The following is a 23,284-nucleotide window of genomic DNA, read 5'->3' as shown; positions in this document are numbered from 1 at the left end:
TTGGGTCGGTCCAATCTTATCTTTGAACCTCAGTTTCCATGTCTATAAAAATCCAAGAGTTAGAAGGGACTTCATCCAACCAATCATGACTTGAATATGAATTTCCTCCACAGCCTCCCTGATAAATGATCATCTAGTCTCTGCTTTCAGGGAACTCCTGCCCTTTTGAAGTGTCCTGTGCCTCCTCTGGACAGCTCTAAGTCTAAGCATTTGCTCGAAGGACCCAGATCCAAAGAGTGCTCGTCCCACCACATTCCAATGCTCCTCGTCCATTCGTGATCTTGACATTCCTCGCCACCGCCAGCCAACGCCACCCACTGTCCTGTCTTTTGCCATCTCCTTAGTCTGCCCAGGCACTGCTTACCCCAGTGGCTCATTAATCAGGCCATCTTGGCTGGCCCAATTAGGCCGAAATATCCATTCATGCCACCCAAGAGACCAGCTTTTCAACAGCTGCAGGAACTAATCTATAAACTGCTCTATGGAGAGTGGCCCTTGGGTCCTAGGGAGCCCAAAGGACAAGGGCACCTATTAGTATCTTAATATTATTGGTCTCTCCATCTCCAATCTTCTTGCACTCTAATCTTCTTCCTTACAGCTGCCTAGGAGATTTTCCTACTAGAGATTGCCACTCTCCTAAGATTAATTTCCAGCGACTCCTGAGGATAAAATGTAAAACTCCTCTGTTGAGCTTTTAAAAAATTATTTATTTTTAAAATAACCCTTACCTTCTGTCAGTATCGAATCCAAGACAGAAAAGCTGGAAGGGCTAAGCAATCAGGATTAAGTGACTTGCCCAGGGTCACGCAACCAGAAGTGTCTGAGGCCAGATTTGAACTGTTAAAAAGCTTTTAAATCCCTCCCACAATCTGGCCCCAACCCCTTTGCAGTTTCCAGTTCCATGCTTTCAGCTAAAGTGGTCTTCTCTTAGTTCCTCACACATGATGCCCCATTTCCTGCTTTTTACCAGTCCCCTGTGCCCCATGCCTGGAATAAACTCTCCTCCACCTTAGAGAATCCTTCACACCTTCTAGCTTAAGCATCACATTCCACATGAACTCTTCTCCTCCTCCCAAGTGCTAGTGTCCTTCTCACCATCTGCTACCTGTCATATATTCTGTGTGTATTTGTCTCTACCTAGAATAGGAGCTCCCTGAGAGCAAAGATTGTTTCACGCTTTGTATTTTTGTTCCCGGCACCAGCACAGCCCTTTTCCTGCACACTCGTGAACCCAGCGGAGAATTTCGGGGTACTTGAGGAGACAACCCAGCACGTGAAGGTTGTGACTCTCGTGGCGTGGGACAAGAAAACGGGAATCAGAATTCTGAGTTTAGGTTCCGGGTCCAGCAATTCCAGGTTAGATGCCCCTGGACGTTCACCTTGCTAAGTCTGTTTCCTCATTTTATAAATGAGATTTCTGTCCGCTGCCTCGCAGTATTACTGGGACAGAAGCACACGCAACATGGAGAGCTCCTTAAATGTTCAGGTGAATAATACAGACTTTGACCCTGCAATCAATCTGCTGCTTGTCCATCCTATGGAATTCTGGTCTCTGTCCATTTGTCCAACCCTTAACTCTCCTGAGCTCCAGTCTTGCATCTCTGACTGCCCGTTGGACATCCTGAACTAGATGTCTCATAGTCACTTTGAGCTCAACACGTACAAAGCTGAATTCTTTTCTCCAAAACCTTCCCCTCTTCCTAACTTCTCTTCTACCATCAAAGGCACCGACTGTCCTTCCAGTCCCCCAACCTCACAACTTTGGTGTCATTCTCAACTTCCCTCTCTCTCTCTCTCTCTCTCTCTCACCTTCCACCTCCAATATCCAATTAGCTGCAAGACTAGATGGTAGGGGGCAGCTGGGTGGCTCAGTAGATTGAGAGTCAGGCCTAGAGACAGGAGGTCCTAGGTTCAAATCTGGCCTTAGACACTTCTCAGCTGGGCAAGTCACTTGACCCCTATTGCCCACCCTTACCACTCTTCCACCTAAGAACCAATACACAGAAGTTAAGGGTTTAAAAAAAAATTAAAAAAAAAAAAAAAAAAAAAGACTAGATGGTAGAATGGATAGAGCCCTGGGTGTGGAGTCAGGAAGTCCTGAATTCAAATTCTACCTCACATACTAGCTGTGCTGTATGACCCTGGGCAAATTACCACCTGTTTCCTTATCTGTAAAATAAGAACAATAATAGCACTTTTCTTCTGCAGTTGTTGCTCGGAAAAATAGCAATACTATATAAATGTTAACTATCATCTAGTGCAGACCCGCATCACCTCAGGCCTAGGCTTGTTACTATTACAATAGTTTTCTGGTGGATCTCTGCTTTGAGTCTTTCCCCATTCATGCAAATCTCCTACTGGGTTATCAAATTGATTTTCCTAGAGAGCAAGACTGACCACATCAGCATCCCCCCATCCTCAATTCAATTAACTCTGGTGGTTCCCTATTGCTTTCCAAGATCAAATAACATCCCCTTTTAAATCTCTTTATAAGCTCTCCCCTGTCTACTTTCCCAGCTTTCTTACCCCTTACTCCCCCGTCCCTGTACCCTTCAATCCAGGGACTGTGGCCCCCTTGCTTTCACTCAGACCCAACTCTCCATCTCTCAGCTCTGTGCCTTCCCCTTGGTCGTCCCTCTGCTCATCTCATGACGTCCCTAGCTTCCTTTTGCAGTCCTTCTTTAGAGATCTCCTTCTGGGATTCTAATTTTCCACATGTATAATAGCTTGTTTGTATATTGTGGCTTAAATATCATCTCCTCCTTTAGATTGAGCTTGAGAACAGAATCGTTTTTTGCTTTCCTTTGTATTCCCAGCACAGCAGATACTTAATAAATGACCATGAGCTAAGACTTGAACCTGAGGTCCCCAGAAGGGTCCACCCAATGCGCCCACGACCGTCCTATATTTCTCCTGACATCATAGGAATCCCAGCAGAGTTCATGAGCTACACCTCAGCTATCCATCACTCTAATCACACAACCCAACTTCCGTCAAGCTCATCCCTTTCTGTGAAGGGCATCCTTGTTTGTAATGTTTTGGTCTTCTATCCTATCATGCACCTCTCCGTTGCCCTCTAGGTGATGATAATTTCCATTTTCAGTTCTTCAGTGACCATCGAAGTGCTTAATGATTTATTGTAGTTATCACCAAGATCTCTCCCAGTATGAGAATCACAAGAATGGTGTCTAGGACGTGGTCTGGCCATTGCCACTAATGATGGGGGGCAAGACAGAGCATGGCAGGGTCAGCCTTAAAGCTGCTGAGGCTAGTTAGAAAAAATGATGGGCACATTTCTTCTGAGCTTCTGGCAGATGAGTATAACTATGCCAAAGGAAGGGACCTTAGAGATCCAGCTCAGGTTCAAGCATCCCCAGGGACCTCTTGGAAAGATCAGGTGCCACAAACCCAACACTCTTTGGCCCTTTCCTGGGACAGACAACCAGAGCATCAAATTCTAAAGGAGCATCCTCAGCCCTGCTCGGCACCCCAGGGATCTCAGAACTCTGGAGGAAGGGGGCCGGTAATAAAGCCAAGCCAATACTCACTCCTCTGGGGAAACTATGCCATAGGAAATGCAAACATATGACAGTCTTGGCAGCAACACCGAATCTGTGGTTCTCAGTTCTGGGTGGGTGCGTTTAAGTTCTGTATTGGAGGTAGTTGTTGACACTTTACTAGCAAATCACTATCTCTTTGAGCCTATAAAATGTGGAGGATAGATGTACCACCCACTTCATAGGATTATAAAGATAAATTTTTAAAAGTACATAAAATGCCCTTGAGAACCTGAACCTTAAAACATTATAGATGGGCAACTATTATACTGTAAGGTGGAGGAAATGCCTAGAGCAAAGACCAAGGGCAGGACTCAGATGGGCAAGGCTTCAAGTGAAGGGGTAAATGACCTTGGCCTGGAAGAGGTCCCAGAGGCTCCAGGGGCTTTGAAGAGCAGGAAGAGATAAGGGTTTATAGCTTGTAGGAAAGAGTTGAGAGAGGCTTTAAGGATCAGTCACTGCTGCATTTTACACTTGAGACTGAAGCCTGGAAGGGGAAGATGTTGCTACTAAAGAGCAGAGTGGGGATTCAATCCCAGAGTAGGATAATTAGAGCTCTAGATAGAAGGGGGCTTCAGAAATGACTCAGGCCTATCTTCCCTCCCCCCCACCCAAACCCCTTTTTACAGATAGAGGAGACTATGTGATCAAATTCCCATCTGATATAAAACAGGGCTGAGCTTTATCACCAGGAAGAGGCAATTGGAAGCAGTTTCCTAAGTGAAATTGGATAATTCAAGTCACATTTATTAAGTGCCTATTGTTTGCAAGGCAGTTAGATGCTCAATCAAAGGAAGGTGAGCAAATTCACTTCCTCTTGGAAGGAATGCTAGGAAGACCCTTATAACACTTTGCTGAACAGCCTCCAGGAGGTGAGCAGACAAGGCCAATAGCAATCCACTTTCGAGCTGATGGATCCATTGCAATGCCTTCCAACAAGAGGAAAGACTAGAGATTGAGGATTTTATTTCCAAGAATGGAGGGCTGAGGAAAGTATTTCAGTATCCTGAAGAGAAGGCTTGTTTGTCTTTGTCATGGCCAAGGGACTACAAATTGCCCTCAAAATGTAGCCTGGTCATCCTCCTAGAAGAGTGGGTAGAGGCTGGAGAAAGACTTTTCCTCTTTAAGATATCAGGAAGAACCAAGTATTCTTTTGAGATTAAAAAAAGGGCTACACAGTAAAAACAAGGAAGAAAAGGCTCTGAGGAGCGACAAGAGAAATCAGACTTGTTTCAAAAAAGTGAAAAGCATTTTAACTTTTTATCTGTACCCCCATTTCCCAGTCCTTAAATGCTTGTTGATTGACTGAACACAAAGATGAGTTAAGTTAAAGATCCCAGGCTCTTCCTGTTCAAGGGGAACGGGCCCTCTGACAAGGAAGCAGCTGCTGGTACTAAACAAAGGATGGGGATCCGCAGATGCCATGAGAAGAGAGGAGAGCAATGGGGCTTGGTGGCTCCCTGAGGAGGGGTACTGAGGCAGCTCTTTACTGACTTCCCATTAATAACAGAGAAGTCTGTGCTGATTTCTGACAATAAGTGTTCTTCTTTTTCAATCTCTGACCCTCTAGTCTAGACACAGGAAAGTGAAGGAACTAAGGCCCTCAAAAAATGGTTTCCCTATCAGGCTTTAGAACATGCCACATTCAAATCAAGGCCAGTTTTATTTTTTTGTAGAACCTTTTTTAATATAAAATGAATATTTAAACATATTTCAAATCTTCACTATGTCCACATTTCTTGTCTTCACAAGACATGCTAGAATGTTACATCATGTAGCAGAGTCTTTGGGAACATGTGCTTGTGTAGAATAGAAAAATGCCAAATCCTAAGATGGTGAATCAGTCACAGAACTCGTCCTCAAGCCACTAAAGCAGTCCCTGGCGTTTCAAGTCCTCATATGTCTTCTTATTCACAACATTTCCACTGGAATCCTCATACTCCTCCTAAAAAAAAGGAGGGGAGAAGGAAAAAGTAGTTTATCAACCCTGGGAAAGTGAACATTTGTATGTTTGGAAATGGCCTCAGGTCACTTCTGGGAAATTTCAAGCAAGTGAGCGAAATACAGCTGCCCTTCAGAACTCTAGTAACCCTCACTTGGTGTTTGCCTTAATATCTGCACTCCTCCAAATCAGGAATGGCTGCCTTGTTATCCATACTTATATCTACAAAGGAGCCAGCCCATCATTGGATATCCCCAACAAAGGGAGATCACAGCATTCAGAACTCCTAGGGCAGGGCTTCTTAACTCAGGGTCTATGAACTTGGCTTTTAATACTGTGATGCTTCTTTTAATATAATTGCTTTTGTTCATAATCCTTTGCAAATTATTATACACATTAAAAATGTTCTGAGAGGAAGTCCATAGGCTTCACCAGACTGCCCAAAAGATCCAAGACACAGAAAAGGTAGAGAACCCACCTGGAAGGCAACTACTCTCAATTTATGTGGCTACTGGATCACTCTGGTAAGGCAAATGACTTGCCCAACCACTGCTAAAGACCCTAACAAATCCTTTCCATAAGTAATGAAAAGAGGATACAGTTTTTGAAGGAAAAAAAAGCCAATGAGGTGACTTCCGGTTTTATGACACACTATGGTGTGAGCACTCCCTCAACTGAGGAGTGCTAAGGAAGCAATCTTTATGAATTGTTATGGCTGACAAAATTCACCTCTTGGGGGCAACCCCTGTGGTGATAAGCTTGTTCTAATCTAGCAGAACCTATGCACCACTAGGCCCCAACTAGAAACCTTCAGTTTTGTGCGACTTGGCAGAGCCTCTGAAAACACAGGGTCACTTCCATGCCACAGTGAGATAAGGAAAGAAGGCAACAGCAAAGAGCTTATCATATATCTCAAGCAAACTCCTAATTCATGTCAGAAACCAAAGGATGCACATTATCCTATTATAAACAATATACCTACAAGTATTTAGTTTCAAAAGATTTGGACTGCTGCCAGGTCTTCAATGGCCATGAGGAGAGAATTACTGCTTCAAAGGAGCAAGGCCAAGTCAATGCCTACAGCTTCCTGATAAAGAAACTGGGGGGGCGGGGGGGAGGGAAGGGGGAAGAGGGGGGCAGCTGGATAGCTCAGTGCAGTGAGAATCAGGCCTAGAGACAGGAGGTCCTAGGTTCAAATGTGGCCTCAGACACTTCCCAGCTGTGTGACCCTGGGCAAGTCACTTGAACCCCATTGCCCACCCTTACCACTCTTCCACCAAGGAGCCAATACACAGTATTGATTCCAAGACAGAAGGTAGGGGTTTAAAAAATTAAAGAAACTGGGTCTTTGCTGCTCAGTAGTATACTTGACTCCAACACTGATTCCCAAATATAGCCACTCACCTCCGTGTCAGGCTGCCACCGTTCCGAAGCCTTCTGCAATTTCAATTTGGCCCATACTACGAAACAATCACCAGCAATTAATATTAATAGTATCTAGGGGATGCATGGGACTGAACCCCCAGTTCTACTCCAGAAGCCCAAAGCTACATCTCTGTTGGAACCCTGGTGTAGTGGAAATAATAACAGCTGACATTAATATGGCGTTCTAAACTTTACAATGCCCTTTCAACTCTGTAGAGCAGTTCATATAAGTCCCCTATCCCAGCTGTGATTTCATTGGCACAGAGAATTCTGTGAGGATGGGCACCCACTCTACCAACTTTTAAGTCCTTGAGAGTGGCCTGGAACATGACAGGTAAAGTGTCTTGGAAGTTAAATGATAAGGAAAAACTGGCTGACAACCAAAGTGAGGAAGAAAATGGCCGTATCACCTTGGGGTGACAAAGCCGACTCTACTGTTAGCCAGACACCTGAGACTGCTCTGCTTTGCCACACATGCCTGTAACTCCAACTACTGAGGAGGTGGGGGCTAGGGGACATCTTGAGCTCCGGTCAGGAGGATTAAAGGTGGTTGAGTCCACACTAAGTCTGACATTAATATGGTGGGTTCCTAGGAGCCAGAGGCCACCAGACTGCCTAAAGAGGAGCAACTGTTCCAGTGTGGAAATAAAAGCAGGTAAAAGTTCTCTGTCCATCAGTAATGAGAGAGGCGTCTGAGGGCAGCCCCTATGCTCCCAGCCTAGCAAGATAGGAAAAAAGATACAAGGTTGTATGTTGTTGCTGTGGGGGCTGATTCACCACAGGTACCCAGGGTAGTAAATGGTAAAGGGAGTAGGCTCTCAGTCTGGACTAATGCTTATGAAGAACTAAGGATTACTTACAAGAGACAGCATCTTCAATCTGGGTCACATTAGCAAAATGAGCTGTATTTGGAATGCCCAAGCACCTCATGCCATGAGCATGACGCCATTCCTGGGAGGGAAGAGAATTAGAAGGTCAATGGGAAACGGAAGCAACTCTACACAAAGCATTGTTCTCCCTTCATCCCTAAATCTTAAAATGCCCCCAATGCCTTTATTTTATGCAGGAGGCAAGATTTAGAGATCCACAGAGAAACCTGAGGGTCAGAGGTAATATCTTTTTATAGTCTTTAATGGCATGGATGGACCATGAAATGCTCTAAGGCAGTGATGGGCAAACTATTCCTGTGGGCCAGATCCAGGCCTTAGTTTGCCCATCACTGCCTTAAGCAATTCCCTAATCACTACATCTGGATGTGGGGGCATGGTGATTAGGGAATTGCTTAAGGCAAGCATAAAGTATGGGTACTGAGAAGGCAGAAAAGCCAAGGGAAAAGAAAGGGGAATGAAGAGAGGTACCTGAGTAATTCAGTGGAAAGAAAGCCAAGCTTAGAGATCCGAGGTCCTGGGTTCAAATCTGGCCTCAAGACACTTCCTAGTCATGTAACCCTGGGCAAGACACTTAATCCCAATTGCCTAGCCCTTTTCAATTCTAAGACAGATGGTATGGGTTTATTTTCTTTTTTTAGAAGTAATGAAAAAGAAAGTAAATTCAAGGAAGTATGGGGAAATTTTCCATAAAATTATGTAGACTGAAAAGAAGCCAAAATGGTAACATCTACCCTTCCTCCCTTCATTTCTTCCCTTTTAAATAATGGTAAATTTCACAGGTGCAATGGTACACTCACCACCTATCACAGTAGCCCGCCCACACTGTTCAGCTTAATTGCTTTTGGGGAAAATAGTGATCAGAGGCTTTGGTGTTTGTTCAGTCTGGTCTATGTATATTACAATCCAGAAGTCCACAGAGGAAGGCCCAGCAGCACACCAGCTCCAAAAGAGTCAAAGCTCTGGCTGTGACCACAAAGGCTCATTGAGGGGACTCTGCCACTTTCCAAGGTCTCCAAGCACACTAATTGTCCTTCCTCTTCCCCCTCTTAACTCCACCTTAAGTTCACACAAGAGATGGCTGTAGGTTGTCCCAATCAAAGATTTTTCCCTCCCTTGGCTTTGTTTTCATTTCTAGCAGAACAGGCCCCGGATTCCTTACCGCAAAGTGCCGCTGAAAGGCCTTGGGTCCTCGGTAGGTGTAGTTCCCACAGATCTCACAGTTATAGTTTATATTGAGGCCATGCAGCTTATACAGCCAATAGGGAATGGGCTGGAAGAAACAAGACAGAATAAGAAATGAACCTGTGAAGACAGGGAGGGCTGAATCAGCTCCTGAATAGGGGTAAGCACTCACTTTGCCATCCCAACCCAGAGGTAGGTTTTTGGGGTTGTAGATAATCTCATTCTCTTCATCTTCACTTTCACTCTCACTGATCTGTTCTTCCTCTTCTTCCTCTCTTTCCTCTCCTGTCCGGGCCTGTTTGCGCTGCACATTTTCATGAGTGAGATGTCGCTGTTCCTAAAGAACAAGAGATAAGTTAATTAGTAAAAATGCAAGAAAAGTGAAGCCCAATGTAGGAGAAGACAGACACTAACGAATAACAGGTGGAAATGTGAAATGTTTCAGTCATTCTGAGACGCCATTTGGCACTATGCCCCAAAGTCATGAAATCAGGGACCCCATTATACCACTAATAGTCATGCACTTGAAAGAGGTAAATGAATGAGAAAAAGGAATTCTCTGTATAGAAATATTTACAGGGACATCTTTTATTATAGTTAAAAACTGGAAACCAAAATGTGTGCCCATCAATGGGAGAACAGCAAAACAAATTATGGCATATATAATATTAATGTGCTACAAGAAAAAACAAAGGATGGATTCAGAGGTATGTCCAAATATTTATAAGTACTGATGTAGAGTAAAATAAGAAAAATGTATATAATGACTATAGCATGAGGGTAGAACTACTTAGAAAGACTTAAGAATTAGTAACTCTGATCACTGCAAAAAACAATTACAACTCCAGAAAACTAACAATGAAGCATGCTACTTCCCATCTGATAAGAAAGACAGACTAAAGTAACATTTTAAAACATGGCTAATTTGCGGAACAATTCTGCTTAGCTATTCTTGTTACGAAATGGGTGGGTTTTTAAATTTTTTTAATGAGGGGAAAGGCATTGAGAGTTAAGCTAATAATAGTGATGACCAAAAAAGAGATGATAAAAATGTCATTGAAGTATATTTTATTAAGTAAAGGAGAGAACAGAAAGTGATTCACAAGAAAACATAGAAGCAGGACAGCTTTGAAACTAACGAGTTAAATTTATTATGAATTTTCAGAACTTAAAGGTGAGATACTGTATAAAATACTTTGAAAACCGTAAAGTGCTACACAAATGCTAGGATATTGTTATTACTGAAGGGAATCTCTCCCAACTTTTCAAAGCCCTTGGAAGGACAAGGATTCAGGGATACTTCTTCAAATGGCTAGAGCAGCTGAAATTTTGCTTTCTGGTAGGACAAGGATTATAGATTTTATAAAAAGAGGAAACAACTTGCTGGACTTATCTAAGCAGTTTCAGAGCTTCCTGTTGGCATATATCTACCACTCTGGGAGGAAAAAGCCCAAGTAGTTCACCTAAAACCCCTTTACTGTAAGAATCAGATTGCTTTAGACAAAGGTGGAAAAACCTCATCCTCCTGAAGATCAGAGCAAGTTCCAGCAACCAAATTGTTTCTAATTCCCCCAAATCAGGAATTAAGACACAGATTTGACATCTAGTTGTGCTTGGGTAGACTGGCAACTCTGGCAAGCTCATGTGGACTGTGGAGAGCCTGAGGTTATCCAAATAGAAAAACCTTTTGATATCAATAAATCTCCTTCTTTCTACTAAATTGCCTAAGCCAAAAGAGTAGATGGATGGGTGGCTTTTCAGTGGATATCGTTTTGGGATTACATTACTTTCAGTAATATACTTACCCCAAGAATCTCTACATATTCATAAATTTGGGCTTCAAGGAAAGCAATGTCTTTATTCCTCTCAGTGTCCCTGTGAATAAGAAATGATCCAGGTCATTTGAAAGGGATTGAAATCTTCCATAGAATGATATAATGGGGGTTCTCTATAGCCTAATTCAACACAACTCCTCAATCTTAGGAATGGTTTCATTTAGCACCTCACTCTTTAAAAGGGAGCATATCCTTTAGAGAAGCAGTTTTAAAAATCTTAAAAGTTATAAACACCTAAACCCTTAATAGGTCGATAAAGCAGAATTTGGAATCTTTTAGAAATTTGAAAATTGCCATCGACAGAGAACCTTAAAACACTGGGTCATGGGCCTATCACCAATGAACAGATCAAAATAGAGTTCTCGATGACCTCCCCTTCCCCAAACCTAACAAATTTCTAAATCCTGTCACTTTAACTTAATTCTTCTTCCCATCCTTCTCTTCATACAGCCACCTGAACCCAAGTTCAAGATGACATTCTTTCATCTAGACAATGATAATACTCTCCTAAAATTTGTCCCAAGAATTCCTTTCTTCACTACATCCTTCACACAAGCCAAAATAATCTTCTCAAATTTAGGTCTGACTGGTCTTGTGATTTAAGTGCTCAGAAACTTCTGGTGACTTTCTAACACCAAGGACAAAACACAAAGTCTTTAATCTGATCTTTCCTATGCTCCAACCTGCCTTTCCAGCTTTATCTCACACTGAATGCCTTAACATGATCTGTTACCATCACACTGAATTATTAACAGTTAATGAAAAATTGTTCCCTAATTCCCTGTGACAAGTCTAGTCACCATGCTTTAACATAAATCCATCCCTGACATGTGCAAAGCANAACTCTAAATTAAAACAACTGCAGCTACTTTACAAGTGACCATCACTATGGTTCAGTGATGGCAAAACATAGACTTCAAAATCTGTATTTTAAAAACAATGATGATGACATTAAATCCTTTATAAAACACTTTGCTTTGGGGCTCTATTAGTCAAGTACTATCATACCCATTTTACACATGAAGAATTTGAGACTCAGAGGTAAATGACTTACCTGGGATTTAAGCCCAATTCTTTTACCTCCAAGTGCAATGCTTCTTGGGCTACACTATATTACCTATCAGGCAAGAGAACCAACAGAACCAACTAATCAAAAGGACAAAGAAACTACCAGGTCACTCACCTTTTGGTACCCTTTGATTTGGGATTCTTAGCAAACAGAGAGGAGTCAAGTGATTCCAGGGACTTGCCTTTAGTGCTGAACAGTCTCTGGGCTCGCTCTTCCAGTGTCCTGTGAAAAGACAAAGGATTTCCTAGTTATTACTCCAAGCAGTCTCACCTGCACTTGGCTAGTTTTACAGTAGTCAGACAAATGGAACTTAAGTCCTTCTAAAGATGATGGTGAACAAGTGGAGAAAGAATAACAGGCAGCAGTTAAAGATTATAGACCCTGCCTCTTACCCGCCACATTTCAGTCCTAAAGCCAAGAGTGCAGATTTCAGTCTGTCCAGACCCAAGGATGCCAACTCCTAGAAAACAGAGGGATGAGTTAGGATGCTGAAGAAAATGATTCCTGAGACCAAATGTTCCACATAATATCCGTGTGGCATACTGCCTCGAATAGTAGATGACCTATACCAGTGATGGCGAACTTTTTAGAGACCAAGTACCCAAACTGTACCCTCAAGGAGCATGTGAGTCACCCCCTTACCCCAGACAAGAGAGGGAGGAAGCGCTCCCATTGGGTTGTTGATAAGAGAAATGTCCTCAGGCATGGTGGAGAGGGGGAGGGAGCAGCCCCCTCTGGCACATGTGCCACATAGGTTCACCAACATGGGCCTATAATATATATGTGTATGGTACCAGAGAGAGAGAGAGAGAGAGAGAGAGAGAGAGAGAGAGGGAGGAGGGAGGGAGGGAGAGACAGAGAGAGACAGAGACAGAGAATATGTTAATGGCAAACCTATAAACAAGAATGTAGCTGGTTAGTCTGTAAGACAAACTAAAGAGTTACAGAAAATTTACCTCCCAGGAAGAAAATGCAGAGAGGTCAAGGTGGGCTCCAGCATGGGTCAGTGCACTACTTGTCTCTTTCTGCCAAGAAAGACAACAATGAATCCTATTAATAGCCAGATCTAGGGTAACAATAATGGGTCTCTCCCACCTTCACAAGTACAAGTCTTAGAACTGATTTCCAAAGAAACAACAACAAAAAAAAAAACCCCAAACCCCTAGATTCCATAAAATTCCAGGGCAGTGAATACTTCAAGGCCACAACTGAGGTGAAAGGACCATTTATCATCAGATCCTTTACTAAAATACAAAGAATCATGACTAAGTTTTCTAATATAACTCTTCCAGCTCACCGGCCAGCCTGGAAAGGTACCATTGTCCCACTTCTTCTCAAATTCATTCTGAATCTTCCCAAACAGCTCATTCTGGTCTTGCAGGGGCTTCACCCTATCTGTGTAGTCTTGGAGGTACTCAAGCAGCATCTCCAGGTACCTAATAGAGAGATGCATTTGGACAAATTTAGGAGTGCTATCTGTGATGGAGGTGGCAAAGCAAAAGAAGGTTTATTTCCTATCCAGGTATAGGCCCAAGCTCCTCAATGTAGCCATAGTTTCAATGACAGAGCCCTAAATAAGAGAGCCTTATACAGCTTATGGGGTTAGTAATGAAGCAACAGGTTGAGTATAAGATGACAAAACCAAATTCATACTATTATTATGCCATAAAAAATAACAAAAAGTACAGACTCAAAATCTAAAAAGACTTGTTTGAACTGATATAGACTGAAGTGAGAAGAGTTAGGAGAATAATATGATGACTACAACACTATACAGGAAAACACTTTCCAAAACTGATGTCAAAGTCCACCTTTTGGCAAAGTTGATGGACTAGAGGTACAGAGAAGACAGTTTCAGACAGGACCAACATATGGATCTGTTTTGCTTGCCTGTACTTATTTGTTATAAGGAAAGGCCTTTATTTTGGGGGGAGGAGGAAGGAAAGAGGGAGAATGTAAAAAAAAAAAAAAGGTACATTAACGAATATTTTTTAAATGCATGATAAAGAACATGAAGTTCAAGAGGGAGTACAAACAAGCAAAGCAATGTCTAAATTTAACACATTAAATTTAACATATATTTTACAAAAATCAAACTGTATATGAGATTCATAGGTTCATATATAATCCCCCCCCTTTACATATGGAAGTATTTATGCTTGTCAAGTTCATAATAACTTTAAAGTATATTCATTCTGCCAAGATAAGTGGAATATGTGCTCTAAAACTGGGTTTTTTAAGTTCCACATTCCTCAATAACTCTGGAAGTCAGGAGAGCTCAGAGAATAGCCAAGGTTAGAATTTAGCTTCTAAAAAAAAAACAACTAAGAAGTGACAATGCTCACCTCTTGTACTCTGCATTCTTTCTTTCCTTTGGAATATCAAATAACTGATCAAAGATGGACAGATATGTGATGTAATCCAGTTTCTGAAAATAAAACAAGAGACTTGACTAAGGTGGGTGTGCAGAACTCAAAGGTAAAGCCTAACCGATTCTATACAAGATCCAACTTGAGAGTTCAGGGTAACAAGGTACAACTTTGAGTCTTTCTTCTTTGAAAATTTTCCAACATTTAATCCCTGCACTACTTTAATAGGCAATGCTTTACTCTAGACATTTAGAAGAAAAGCAGAGATAAGGAAAGAAAATTATAATACTGCTCCAAGATTTCTTTCTGCCAGGAGATGCTCCAGGCAGAGCCAATGAACTTTTGGGGACTTGGTTTAAGTTTCTTCTCAACTCTGATTTTACTCAATGTTTCTATTTTTCGCTTGGGAGTATCAGTCATATTTTACTATTATAGCAATTTAAAATTTTCAGTAGCCAAGTCAGTGATTTTCACATAGTGAGTATTTAGTGAACATTTGTTGAAATTGAAGCCATATTTCTATCAACTAGATTATAAACACCTTTAAGTTTATCCATGCATCTACCCTGGCCATTTTCTTGACAACCATCCTACTGCTGTACCCTAGGAACCACCAGACTTTCAAGAACCTTGTCTTGAGGGATTTAAGCTATATAGTTTTGTAATTCCTACCCTGGGACCTGTCTAGTACATGTATGGATGGGCACAAACCTATACGATTAGATAGTGGAACACAGCTAGCCAACCCAGCCAAGCTTCTTAATCACATTCTCTTCTACTCCCACCCCCCATGTAGCCTGCCAATGAACATATATTCTCCCTCTAGAATGATAATCAAATCTCTATTGCCACTGCTACTGGAAAAGGCACATCAATCCCTTTCTTTATGGTCTAACTCACTGTCCTGTGTAAGAGGGAAAATTTAGGTATTTATAGATATATATTAAAAATATGTGGCCGCCAGGAATCAAAAATTTAGGTTGATTCCGTAATTAAATCAGACCCAAGTCAGCATCGGGTTGAAGAGTTTATTTACAATCGGTAGGTAAAGGTAGGAATAAAGAGAAAAGGGAGAGGCTAGTCCAGGCCAAAGGCCTGGACGGAGAGAGAAGAAGGTTACAAAGCTTAATAAATGAAGCTGTAAGCCACAAGGCCCAACAGCCAGATAGGCAGAGTTTAGAATTGGCCCAGCTAGGCCAAGGAAGTCAGCCTAACTTACCCACGTGACAATATAGAGCGTAAATCTGTCTGTGGTCTCAGGAGATGCTTCTTCTTCCAGTTGGAGATGGCAACTGCCCCCACAGGAAGTTCACTCACTTACTTAAAGAGATAGTGTCTTTCATCACTTCCTGTGGTCCACCTCTAATTCAAATGGACAAATGGCAGTTTCTACATTGATTTGGACTGCCCAAAGGGCAGTCCCTTATTCTTGATTTGTTACTTATTGTCACGTGTGGGTAACTGGTCTCCCCTCCCCACTAAGGGAGGTTAGGGTGACATCATTAGCAGGACTAGGTTGAATAGAATTTTGACTATTAATGGGCTCTGAGCTAATTCTATTTACACACCTGATTTCCTCAACTAACATTCCCCCTTTCCCTCTTCCCAACAACCACCACCTCTCTCTATATATATTGTCTTCCTTTATTGGGATGAAAGCTCTTTGAGGATGGGAACTATCTCCCTTTTCTATTTGCAGCCTCAGCACTTAGAAGTGTTTAACACATAAAAAATGCTTAATAAAGGCTTTCCTGTCATTCCTTCATGCTTTATGCTTTTTTGTGGTCCCCACAGCACTCAACACATTGCCTGGTGCATAATCAGCACACATTTAATGTGCTTTCATTTCTAATGAGGAGGCTCATTCAGAAAGTGCACTTCATATCTCCAGCCTAGCAAGTGAAATACTAACCACCCATTATTCCCAATCTACACTCCCTAACCCACTTCTGGGAATCAAAATTTGTCTAATACTTTACCTCAGATGCTTTTAGGTTGATGTACTTAAGGTAACAGTCATGAAGATCCAGGTAACGGCCATATCCTTCTTCATCGGTGAACTCCACCAAGTCTGAGGGAATCACAGAGAATAGTTGCCCCAAATAAATTAAAAAACAATCTCTTACATAAAACCTCCCTTGTCAGCCTAGTCATTTAGTCTGTTTGCTTCTTCACTCAACACTGAAGCCCATTCACAAAGCTGTCCCCTGTTGCTTCTGAAGCAAGCTAACCACAACATGCCAAAAAAGCTTATCAAGCCACCTAAGCTAAGTGAGCTCCAGGCAGCAACTTCCAACTCCACAGAGTTCTAACTTGATTCAGGTGATTACACAAACTGAAACCAAATCACTTCCTAAGTGATGTTCAACACGCAATAAATCAAGTCAAGATTTCATCTCAGAAGATAGCCTGAGGGAATTGACACACATTTTCACTTGGAGACTCTTGTTTAAGACTTGAGGGAGGCAGCTGCAATCACACACAAACTGGTTGAGCATTTACTGTATTTTTCCTAATATGGAATGTGATACCCCACTTACTTTGTGCTTCTTCACTAGGATTTTCTCTGGCTTTCAGGAGCTCCTCAAATTCCACTGACATTGGCACACAAATCTGAGAAGAGAAAGCACAAAATCCAGATGGATTCTCCATTTCCTCTGAACAAGAGTAACATTGTCTCATAAGTAGGGCCAAGTCCGGAATTGGGCATTATATGTAGCATAGCTTCCAATATTGTCCTAGACCTTAATACAGTATGACAAGGGGCCTGAGGGATAACTGAGCCTTTCTTTTTATTCCTATCCTAACTAGCCCTCACTTTCTGCCTTGCCCCTATGCTCTCCAAACCCTTAGGACAAGGATTCAATCAAAGGACCCCTGAGCATGGCCTGAAGCTATAGGCTGAAGACTATTAAAAGCCTCAAACTGTTGAATCTTCCCACATACATATTTTCTCCCCTCATTAGAAATGTGAGCTCTTTTTCTTTTAAAACCTTTGCTTTCTGTCTTGGAATGGATATAAAGTATCTGTTCCAAGATAAGAGTGGTAAGGAGTAGGCAATTGGGATCAAATGACATGTCATGGGTCATACAGCTAGTAAGTATCTAAGGCCAAATTTGAATCCAGGTCCTCCCATGTCTAGGCATGGCACTCTATCCACTGTATTACCTAGCTGCCTCTTTTTGAGAGCTTTTCATTGATTTTCCTTGCTTGCTTTTCTTTTGGTATTCTCAAAACTTACTGTTTGGCACCAAGTTAAATGTTTATCAATTATTTTTCTGTTCTTCTGATTATGACCAAAACCAAGAAAACTCAGAATACTAAGTACAAATTTACTTGACAGATGCACTTCCTTAGCTATAGTGTCTTCACTATGCTTTTCACCTTCTCAATCTCCTTGGTTTCCTATTTCCACTGGCACCACCTTGGTCCAAGCCCATATAACTTTATACCTAGATGACTTTAACTGCCTTATTGGTCCCTGCCTCCAATTCAGCCTGTATACCCCTGGCAGATTATCTTTTTCTTCTTTGTTTCTTTCATTTAACAAGCTTCCTAAAAAGCCTCTGCTGATTCTCCACTTCCAACAAGATAAATCTAAATCCTAGAGTCTGAAATTCAAGGTATTATAGCCTAATCTCAAATTACCTTTCCTCATCTCCTGCTAAAATCCAGCATGACCTTCCATTCAAGGCTGCTTTACTCCTTGTTCCTCAAGCACATCTTGTTTATTCTTCCTTCTGTACCTTTTCTCATGGCACTCCCTGACCCTGGAATTCTCTTCCCACTTCTCTACCTAACCATTTTTGAAGATCAAGTTCAAATCCCCACTCTCAAAGAAAGCTTATCCCTTCTTCACCCCTTCCCCCCACTTTCTTTCCTTTAAATTAATTTAGCACTTATTGCCTATGTCACTCAGAATCATGGAAGGTCAGGGCTGGAGGGATCTTAGTGGTCATTCAATCCAACCATTTCTTTTTGCAAATTCAGAGACACAAAATAATAACTTGCTCAAAGTCATACAGCTTATTAGTACCAGAATTTAACTAAAACCCAGTTCTCCTGGGTATAGGGGAAAGTCCTGAGCCTAAGTCAACACTGTCCACTACACCATGGCTATATATTGTCTGGTCCTTAAATATGTCTCTCTGATGGGATAGTCAGTCATTCAAGGCAAAAACCAAGCCTTAGACTTCTTTCATTTCTTCCACAGAACATGCACACAATCAGCACTCAACAAATAGTGTGATCAATTACATAGCTACATATCATACTAGTCATATAATTGACATTCATGCAATAATTTAAAGCTTGTAAAATACATATGACAACCATGGGAGCTTGAATATCTGTGGTCAAACAGCTAGCATCAGAGGTAGGATTTGAACCTAGGTCTTCTTCTCACTCTAAGTCTAGTACTCTATCTACTGTGCCACCATGCCAAAATGTCTATTTATCATAAAAGAATAAATAATCTCTATAGTCATGCATAACATGCTTTTATAGGAAAGGGTATTAAAGAAAACTAGGAAAGATGGAGATAACAGTTGCCAAAGTCTATTTTACAATGATAAAAATACTGCCACTTGCTCATGTATTAAAGGTCATCAAAGCAACTCTTAAGGTACAGACAAGTAAAAATAAACCAAAGAGCAGTAATGTCTCTCCTCCCTACTGCTTCCTCCTGTAGTAATCCTTGGCTCACTCAAAAAGTTCATCAACAACCCTTAGAGCTTACCTCATTTGGGTGCTTCCGGTGGAATTCTTTTATCTGTTTCAGTCTATTATAGAATTCTGCAAATTCATTTGGTCCTGAAATAGCACTGAGCTCCTCCTTTCTTAATCTGAAATTCCAAGAAGGATCAAAAAACAAATAAGATCAGAGTCAACAGAATGACAGGCACTGGAAAAATTCCCAGAAGAACCCACACATGACCCAGTGCTACCCAGAACTGCCACTTACCCATCCTTGTCATCATACAAATCTCTCAGGTTTCCACTGACTTCCATATACCTCTAAAAGGCAAAAAAAAAAAACAAACCCCTCATCAACATAAAGCAATTCCTTGTCACCACACAGGACAGAGGGAGTACAGGCCAGAAGTAGCATCAATGGTGGTGGTAATAGTAAAAAATTTTTCTTTTCAGTTCTGAATTCTCTCTCTCTCCTTTCTCCACCACTGAGCAGGCAAAAAATACAATACCATTATATATATGAAGTTATGTAAAACATTTCTACATCACTGGTTTCCAGTCATTACTACAACTTACATTACTACAATAATTCAAAGGCTATAAAGTGCTTTACCCAATCGTGTGAAAATAGGATTATAGGTGTTTTAGAAAACAGAACACCAAAGATTATGTGAAAAACTAATAATCATTGGCATTTATATAGTTTTATGGTCTACAAAACTCTTTACAAGCATCATCTCATTTTTACCTCACACACAATAACTTTGGGAGGTAGGTGCTAATATTATCCCTATTTTATAGATGAGTAAACTGAGACTGAAAGTGGTAAAGTGACTTGTCCAAAGCTACTCAAGATGTATCTAAGGCTTATCTAAAGTAACCTAAGTCTTCCTGACTCAAAGCAAGAGTTAGGATTCAAATTCAGCATTCCTATTTCCCTGTCTATAAGCTGTGGAAAAGACATTATTACATGAGGGACTTAGGTAGTCCAAAAGGACATAGAGGACCAGAGAGAAGTCAAGATCAGGTAGGGGACTAGATTCAAGCTCTCCTGTCCATTCCTTCTGAGATTCTAATCTCTTCCTTCCCTGGTAGCTGCCTCCAAAATTAAATACTGGGTCTTTGCAAAGAGGAGGTAGTTAAGGGTTAGAGTTGAAACAAACTAATGTGAACTCCTAGAGGGCAATAGGGACTACCTAATCTTTTCCCCTGGTTTGTGTTCCTAGTGCTTAGCACTGCACCTGGCCCATAGGAAAAACACTTGCTGACTGATGGACAGAGCACCATGGCCTGAGCACTACAGCCCAATGCCTCTGCTTCTCTGCCTCTGGCAAAATCAAATAAGCATTAATTAAGCTTACTATGTCAGTCAGTCAATAAACATTTATTAAAGTTTCCACCCCCCAAAACTGCAGCAAACCTTGGACAAAAGACTAAGAATCTTAAGAAAGAAAAAAACAAGGGAGCAACTAAGTGGCTCAATAGTTTGAGAAGCCGGCCTACAGATGGGAGGTCCTCAGTTCAATCTAGCCTTGGATACTTCCTAACTATATGATACTGGACAAGTTAGTGAATTCCCATTACCTAGCCCTCACCACTCTTCTGCCTCGGAACCGTTACATTATTGATACAGTACTGATTCTAAGGCGAGTGGGAAATATTTTTAAAAAAGAAAAAACTAAACCAATCGCTGCTCTAAGACGCTCACAGTCTCAAAGGGAAGACCAAATGCTAACAGCTAAGTATGAACAGGGTACAAGGATAATTGGGGATACAAACGGAATGACGGTGCCTGCCCTCAAGAGCCTTACACTCTAACAGCTTTTGGACCCGCCCCATCCCAGCACTCACGTCCTGCATAGCCCGCGTGCGATGGTCCGAATTGATCTGGTCCCGGAGCTGAAGGGGACAGACACAGACTCGGTCAGCTTCAACCTCCCAGGGACCCTCCACATTTCCCTTCCTCCCGGCCACAGGCCTACTCTACCCCCAGATTAGTGTGGGCACAGTCCCGCCCGCGAACCCTCCCCACGCCCACCCCCGCTGGATGTACATCCCCGAAGTGGACTTGGGGGTCCCGGAAGATAGCCGAGAGGAGGGAATCCTGGGGTCTGGCAGGGGCCCCAAAGAGGAGGAGGAGGGGCAGGATCCCGGATGTGGCCGCTTTTTTTTTTTCTCTTTCTCCCCTCCCTCGTGCAGTCGTCCTCTTTCCAGCCGCTTACCGTGGACTTCTTAATGAGCATTTCCTTGGCCATAACGTCCATGAGCCGCTCCTTTTCTTCATGGTAGCGCCGCTGCTGCTCCAAAATCGTCTCCATTTTCCCCCAGCCGCCTCCACCTCACACCAGCAGCTACGGCCGGAAGTTGCCGAGGCCGCCGGTGCCTCTCTGCGCGCTCGGCCGCCCGCGTCTCGCACTCTGTGACACTGAGGTTCCGCCCTCGCCGGAAGTTCTGGCTCGCGAGCGGGGACAGTCAGGGAATAATAAAGGTGGGAGCACCAAGAGGAGACGGAGGCTCGGGCCGAGGCTGCAGCGTCCCCTGCCGGCCGTGTGCAGATTCGGCTTCTTGCAGCTGCCTGCGCGCACGTTCCCAGAGAGAGCGAGAGCGGTTGGAGAGGTCTGTATTTCGGCTGAGATACCTGTGTTCCTGGGACATCCTTGAAAGAGGGGTTTTGGGGATAGGGGACTGGCGGGGCAGGAGGTGAAATAGTACCGGCTCTCATTCATATCCTGACCTCTTCAGTGGCCCCATGAGCGAAGGCAGTGACTGTACCCATTTCACAGATCAAGAAACAGCGTTTTTTATACGATTTCAAACTGCTAGAGATCATCTTGTCCGCTGCCCTTATTTTACAGCGTCGCCATCATCATCGCCATTCCTAAAGCAGCTTTAAAGTTTGCACACTGCTTTACACATCCAGGAGAATAATAATTTCCATATTCTTTTAAGATTTACAAAACCCCCTTTTCACAGCCTTGTAATGTTTTCACTCCTATTTTACAGACACTTACTGCCTGTGTGACCCAGGGCAAGTCGCTTAAACCCATTTGCCCACCCTTTATTGCTCTTCTCTCTTGGAAGGGGCGCTTAGTATGAGTCTAAGAGAGAAGGTAAGGGTTTAAAAAACAACACAAAACTTCCCAGTGCCTTGATTATTTCCCATTTATCCTGCATTAGAGCTTTTTTGTACATAGCTTTTTGCCTATTCTCTGAGCTCCTTGAGAAGAAGCATTGTTTTTTGCTTTTCTTGATAGCTCCAGTGCATAGCACATAGTAGACCTTTATTAAATATTTGTCAGTTGATCTCCTAAAGTATGTATCTACCTATATAGGCTGTGTGAACCAGGGCAAGTCACAACTTCTGTTTGCCTTAAACCACTGGATAAGGAAATGGCACACTACTCCAGTATTTTTGTCAAGAAAATCTCTTGGACAGCGTTGGCATGGTATAGTATACAAAATCACAAAGAGTTGAACAGAATTGAACAACAACAACAATAGTTATCTATAGAGGGGAAAATGGAGACTCAGAGAATAATCAGACAGGTTGTTTTTCCTTTTTTAAACTTCCAAAACTTTTCTCACATCCTTTGGATGTTATCACTCTCATTTTACAAATAAAGAAACTGAGACTCTGAGATGAAGTGACTTACCTCTTACTACACAGCTAGAACTCAAGTCTCCTGATTCCAAGTCCAACCTATTTTCCATTCATGTTCCCAATCTGTGTGTTGTTGAGTCATACCCAACTCTTTGTGACCCCATTTGGGGTTTCCTTGGCAAGGATAGTGTAAAAGTGAAATTTGGGGAATGTATCAAACTACATTTCCCGTGATCCAACGTGGTCCAACTGGTTTCCGTTTCCGGGTTTGGGGGCATGGGGAGCCCTACGTCTTGACCCAGGGAAGAGTTTAGAATCTCCTGGGTTAGGAGGGAGGCTCTCTTGGCCAGCAGACTGGGGACAGGAAACAGGAGACAGTAATGGGGAGGGCGGCAGTCTTGAATGCTTACAAGCACGTGGTCTAATAACTTTATATAGCAGCATGGCTTTAATTAAAATACTAATAATTATTATTATAGCACTGTTTATTATTTTTCATATTTATAGCTGGGTGACCCCCGTGAGGACTGAAAAGAGATTTATTCCATTGCTATCATCCCACTTTTCAGATGAGGAAACTGAGGACCAATGGGGGCAAGAAACAGATTCTGCTCCTCCCTCTTGCCCTGGCTGCCCCTCACAAAACCCAAGGCTTCCCTTCGAGGGTGGCTTTCTGTTCCTAAGCTGGGCTCAATCTCCTATCAAACTCCTTATAGGG

General features: G+C 42.3%; 1 protein-coding gene across 2 annotated transcripts; it reads right to left on the bottom strand.

Annotated features, from left to right (window-relative positions):
- Positions 1-5,222: 5,222 nt before the first annotated feature.
- Positions 5,223-21,307, bottom strand: SF3A3 (splicing factor 3a subunit 3). 2 transcript variants are annotated; one of them, XM_044671476.1, is made up of 17 exons: positions 21,188-21,307; positions 20,817-20,864; positions 19,234-19,286; positions 19,009-19,114; positions 16,810-16,882; positions 16,249-16,340; positions 14,246-14,328; positions 13,198-13,336; positions 12,857-12,925; positions 12,293-12,360; positions 12,015-12,122; positions 10,802-10,871; positions 9,169-9,333; positions 8,974-9,084; positions 7,785-7,875; positions 6,904-6,959; positions 5,223-5,502 (listed from the first exon to the last, which is right to left on the bottom strand). In XM_044671476.1, the coding sequence occupies exons 1-17, from the start codon at positions 21,281-21,283 to the stop codon at positions 5,425-5,427; spliced, it is 1,506 nt and encodes a 501-aa protein (XP_044527411.1). In that variant the 5' UTR covers positions 21,284-21,307; the 3' UTR covers positions 5,223-5,424. The 2 variants fall into 2 exon arrangements, with proteins under 2 accessions (XP_044527411.1, XP_044527412.1); XM_044671477.1 differs by lacking the exons at positions 19,009-19,114; positions 19,234-19,286.
- Between the last annotated feature and the right edge of the window lie 1,977 nt (positions 21,308-23,284).

Source organism: Gracilinanus agilis, chromosome 3 (genome assembly GCF_016433145.1).
Source record: "Gracilinanus agilis isolate LMUSP501 chromosome 3, AgileGrace, whole genome shotgun sequence".
In the NCBI taxonomy this organism is placed as follows: Eukaryota; Metazoa; Chordata; class Mammalia; order Didelphimorphia; family Didelphidae; genus Gracilinanus; species Gracilinanus agilis.
Note: the sequence above shows the minus strand (reverse complement) of the source record. Positions and strands in the feature narration are given on the sequence as shown.

What these genes read in the sequence shown, in the direction of transcription:
- SF3A3 (XM_044671476.1), bottom strand. Translation starts at nt 21,283, where the DNA reads ATGGAGACGATTTTGGAGCAGCAGCGGCGCTACCATGAAGAAAAGGAG. An exon ending in ACCGGAAGCACCCAAATGAG is followed by an intron (nt 16,883 to 19,008) that starts GTAAGCTCTAAG and finishes TTCTCTTCTCAG; the next exon opens with ATTTGTGTGCCAATGTCAGT. An exon ending in GGTGGCAGCCTGACACGGAG is followed by an intron (nt 5,503 to 6,903) that starts GTGAGTGGCTAT and finishes CCTTTTTTTTAG; the next exon opens with GAGGAGTATGAGGATTCCAG.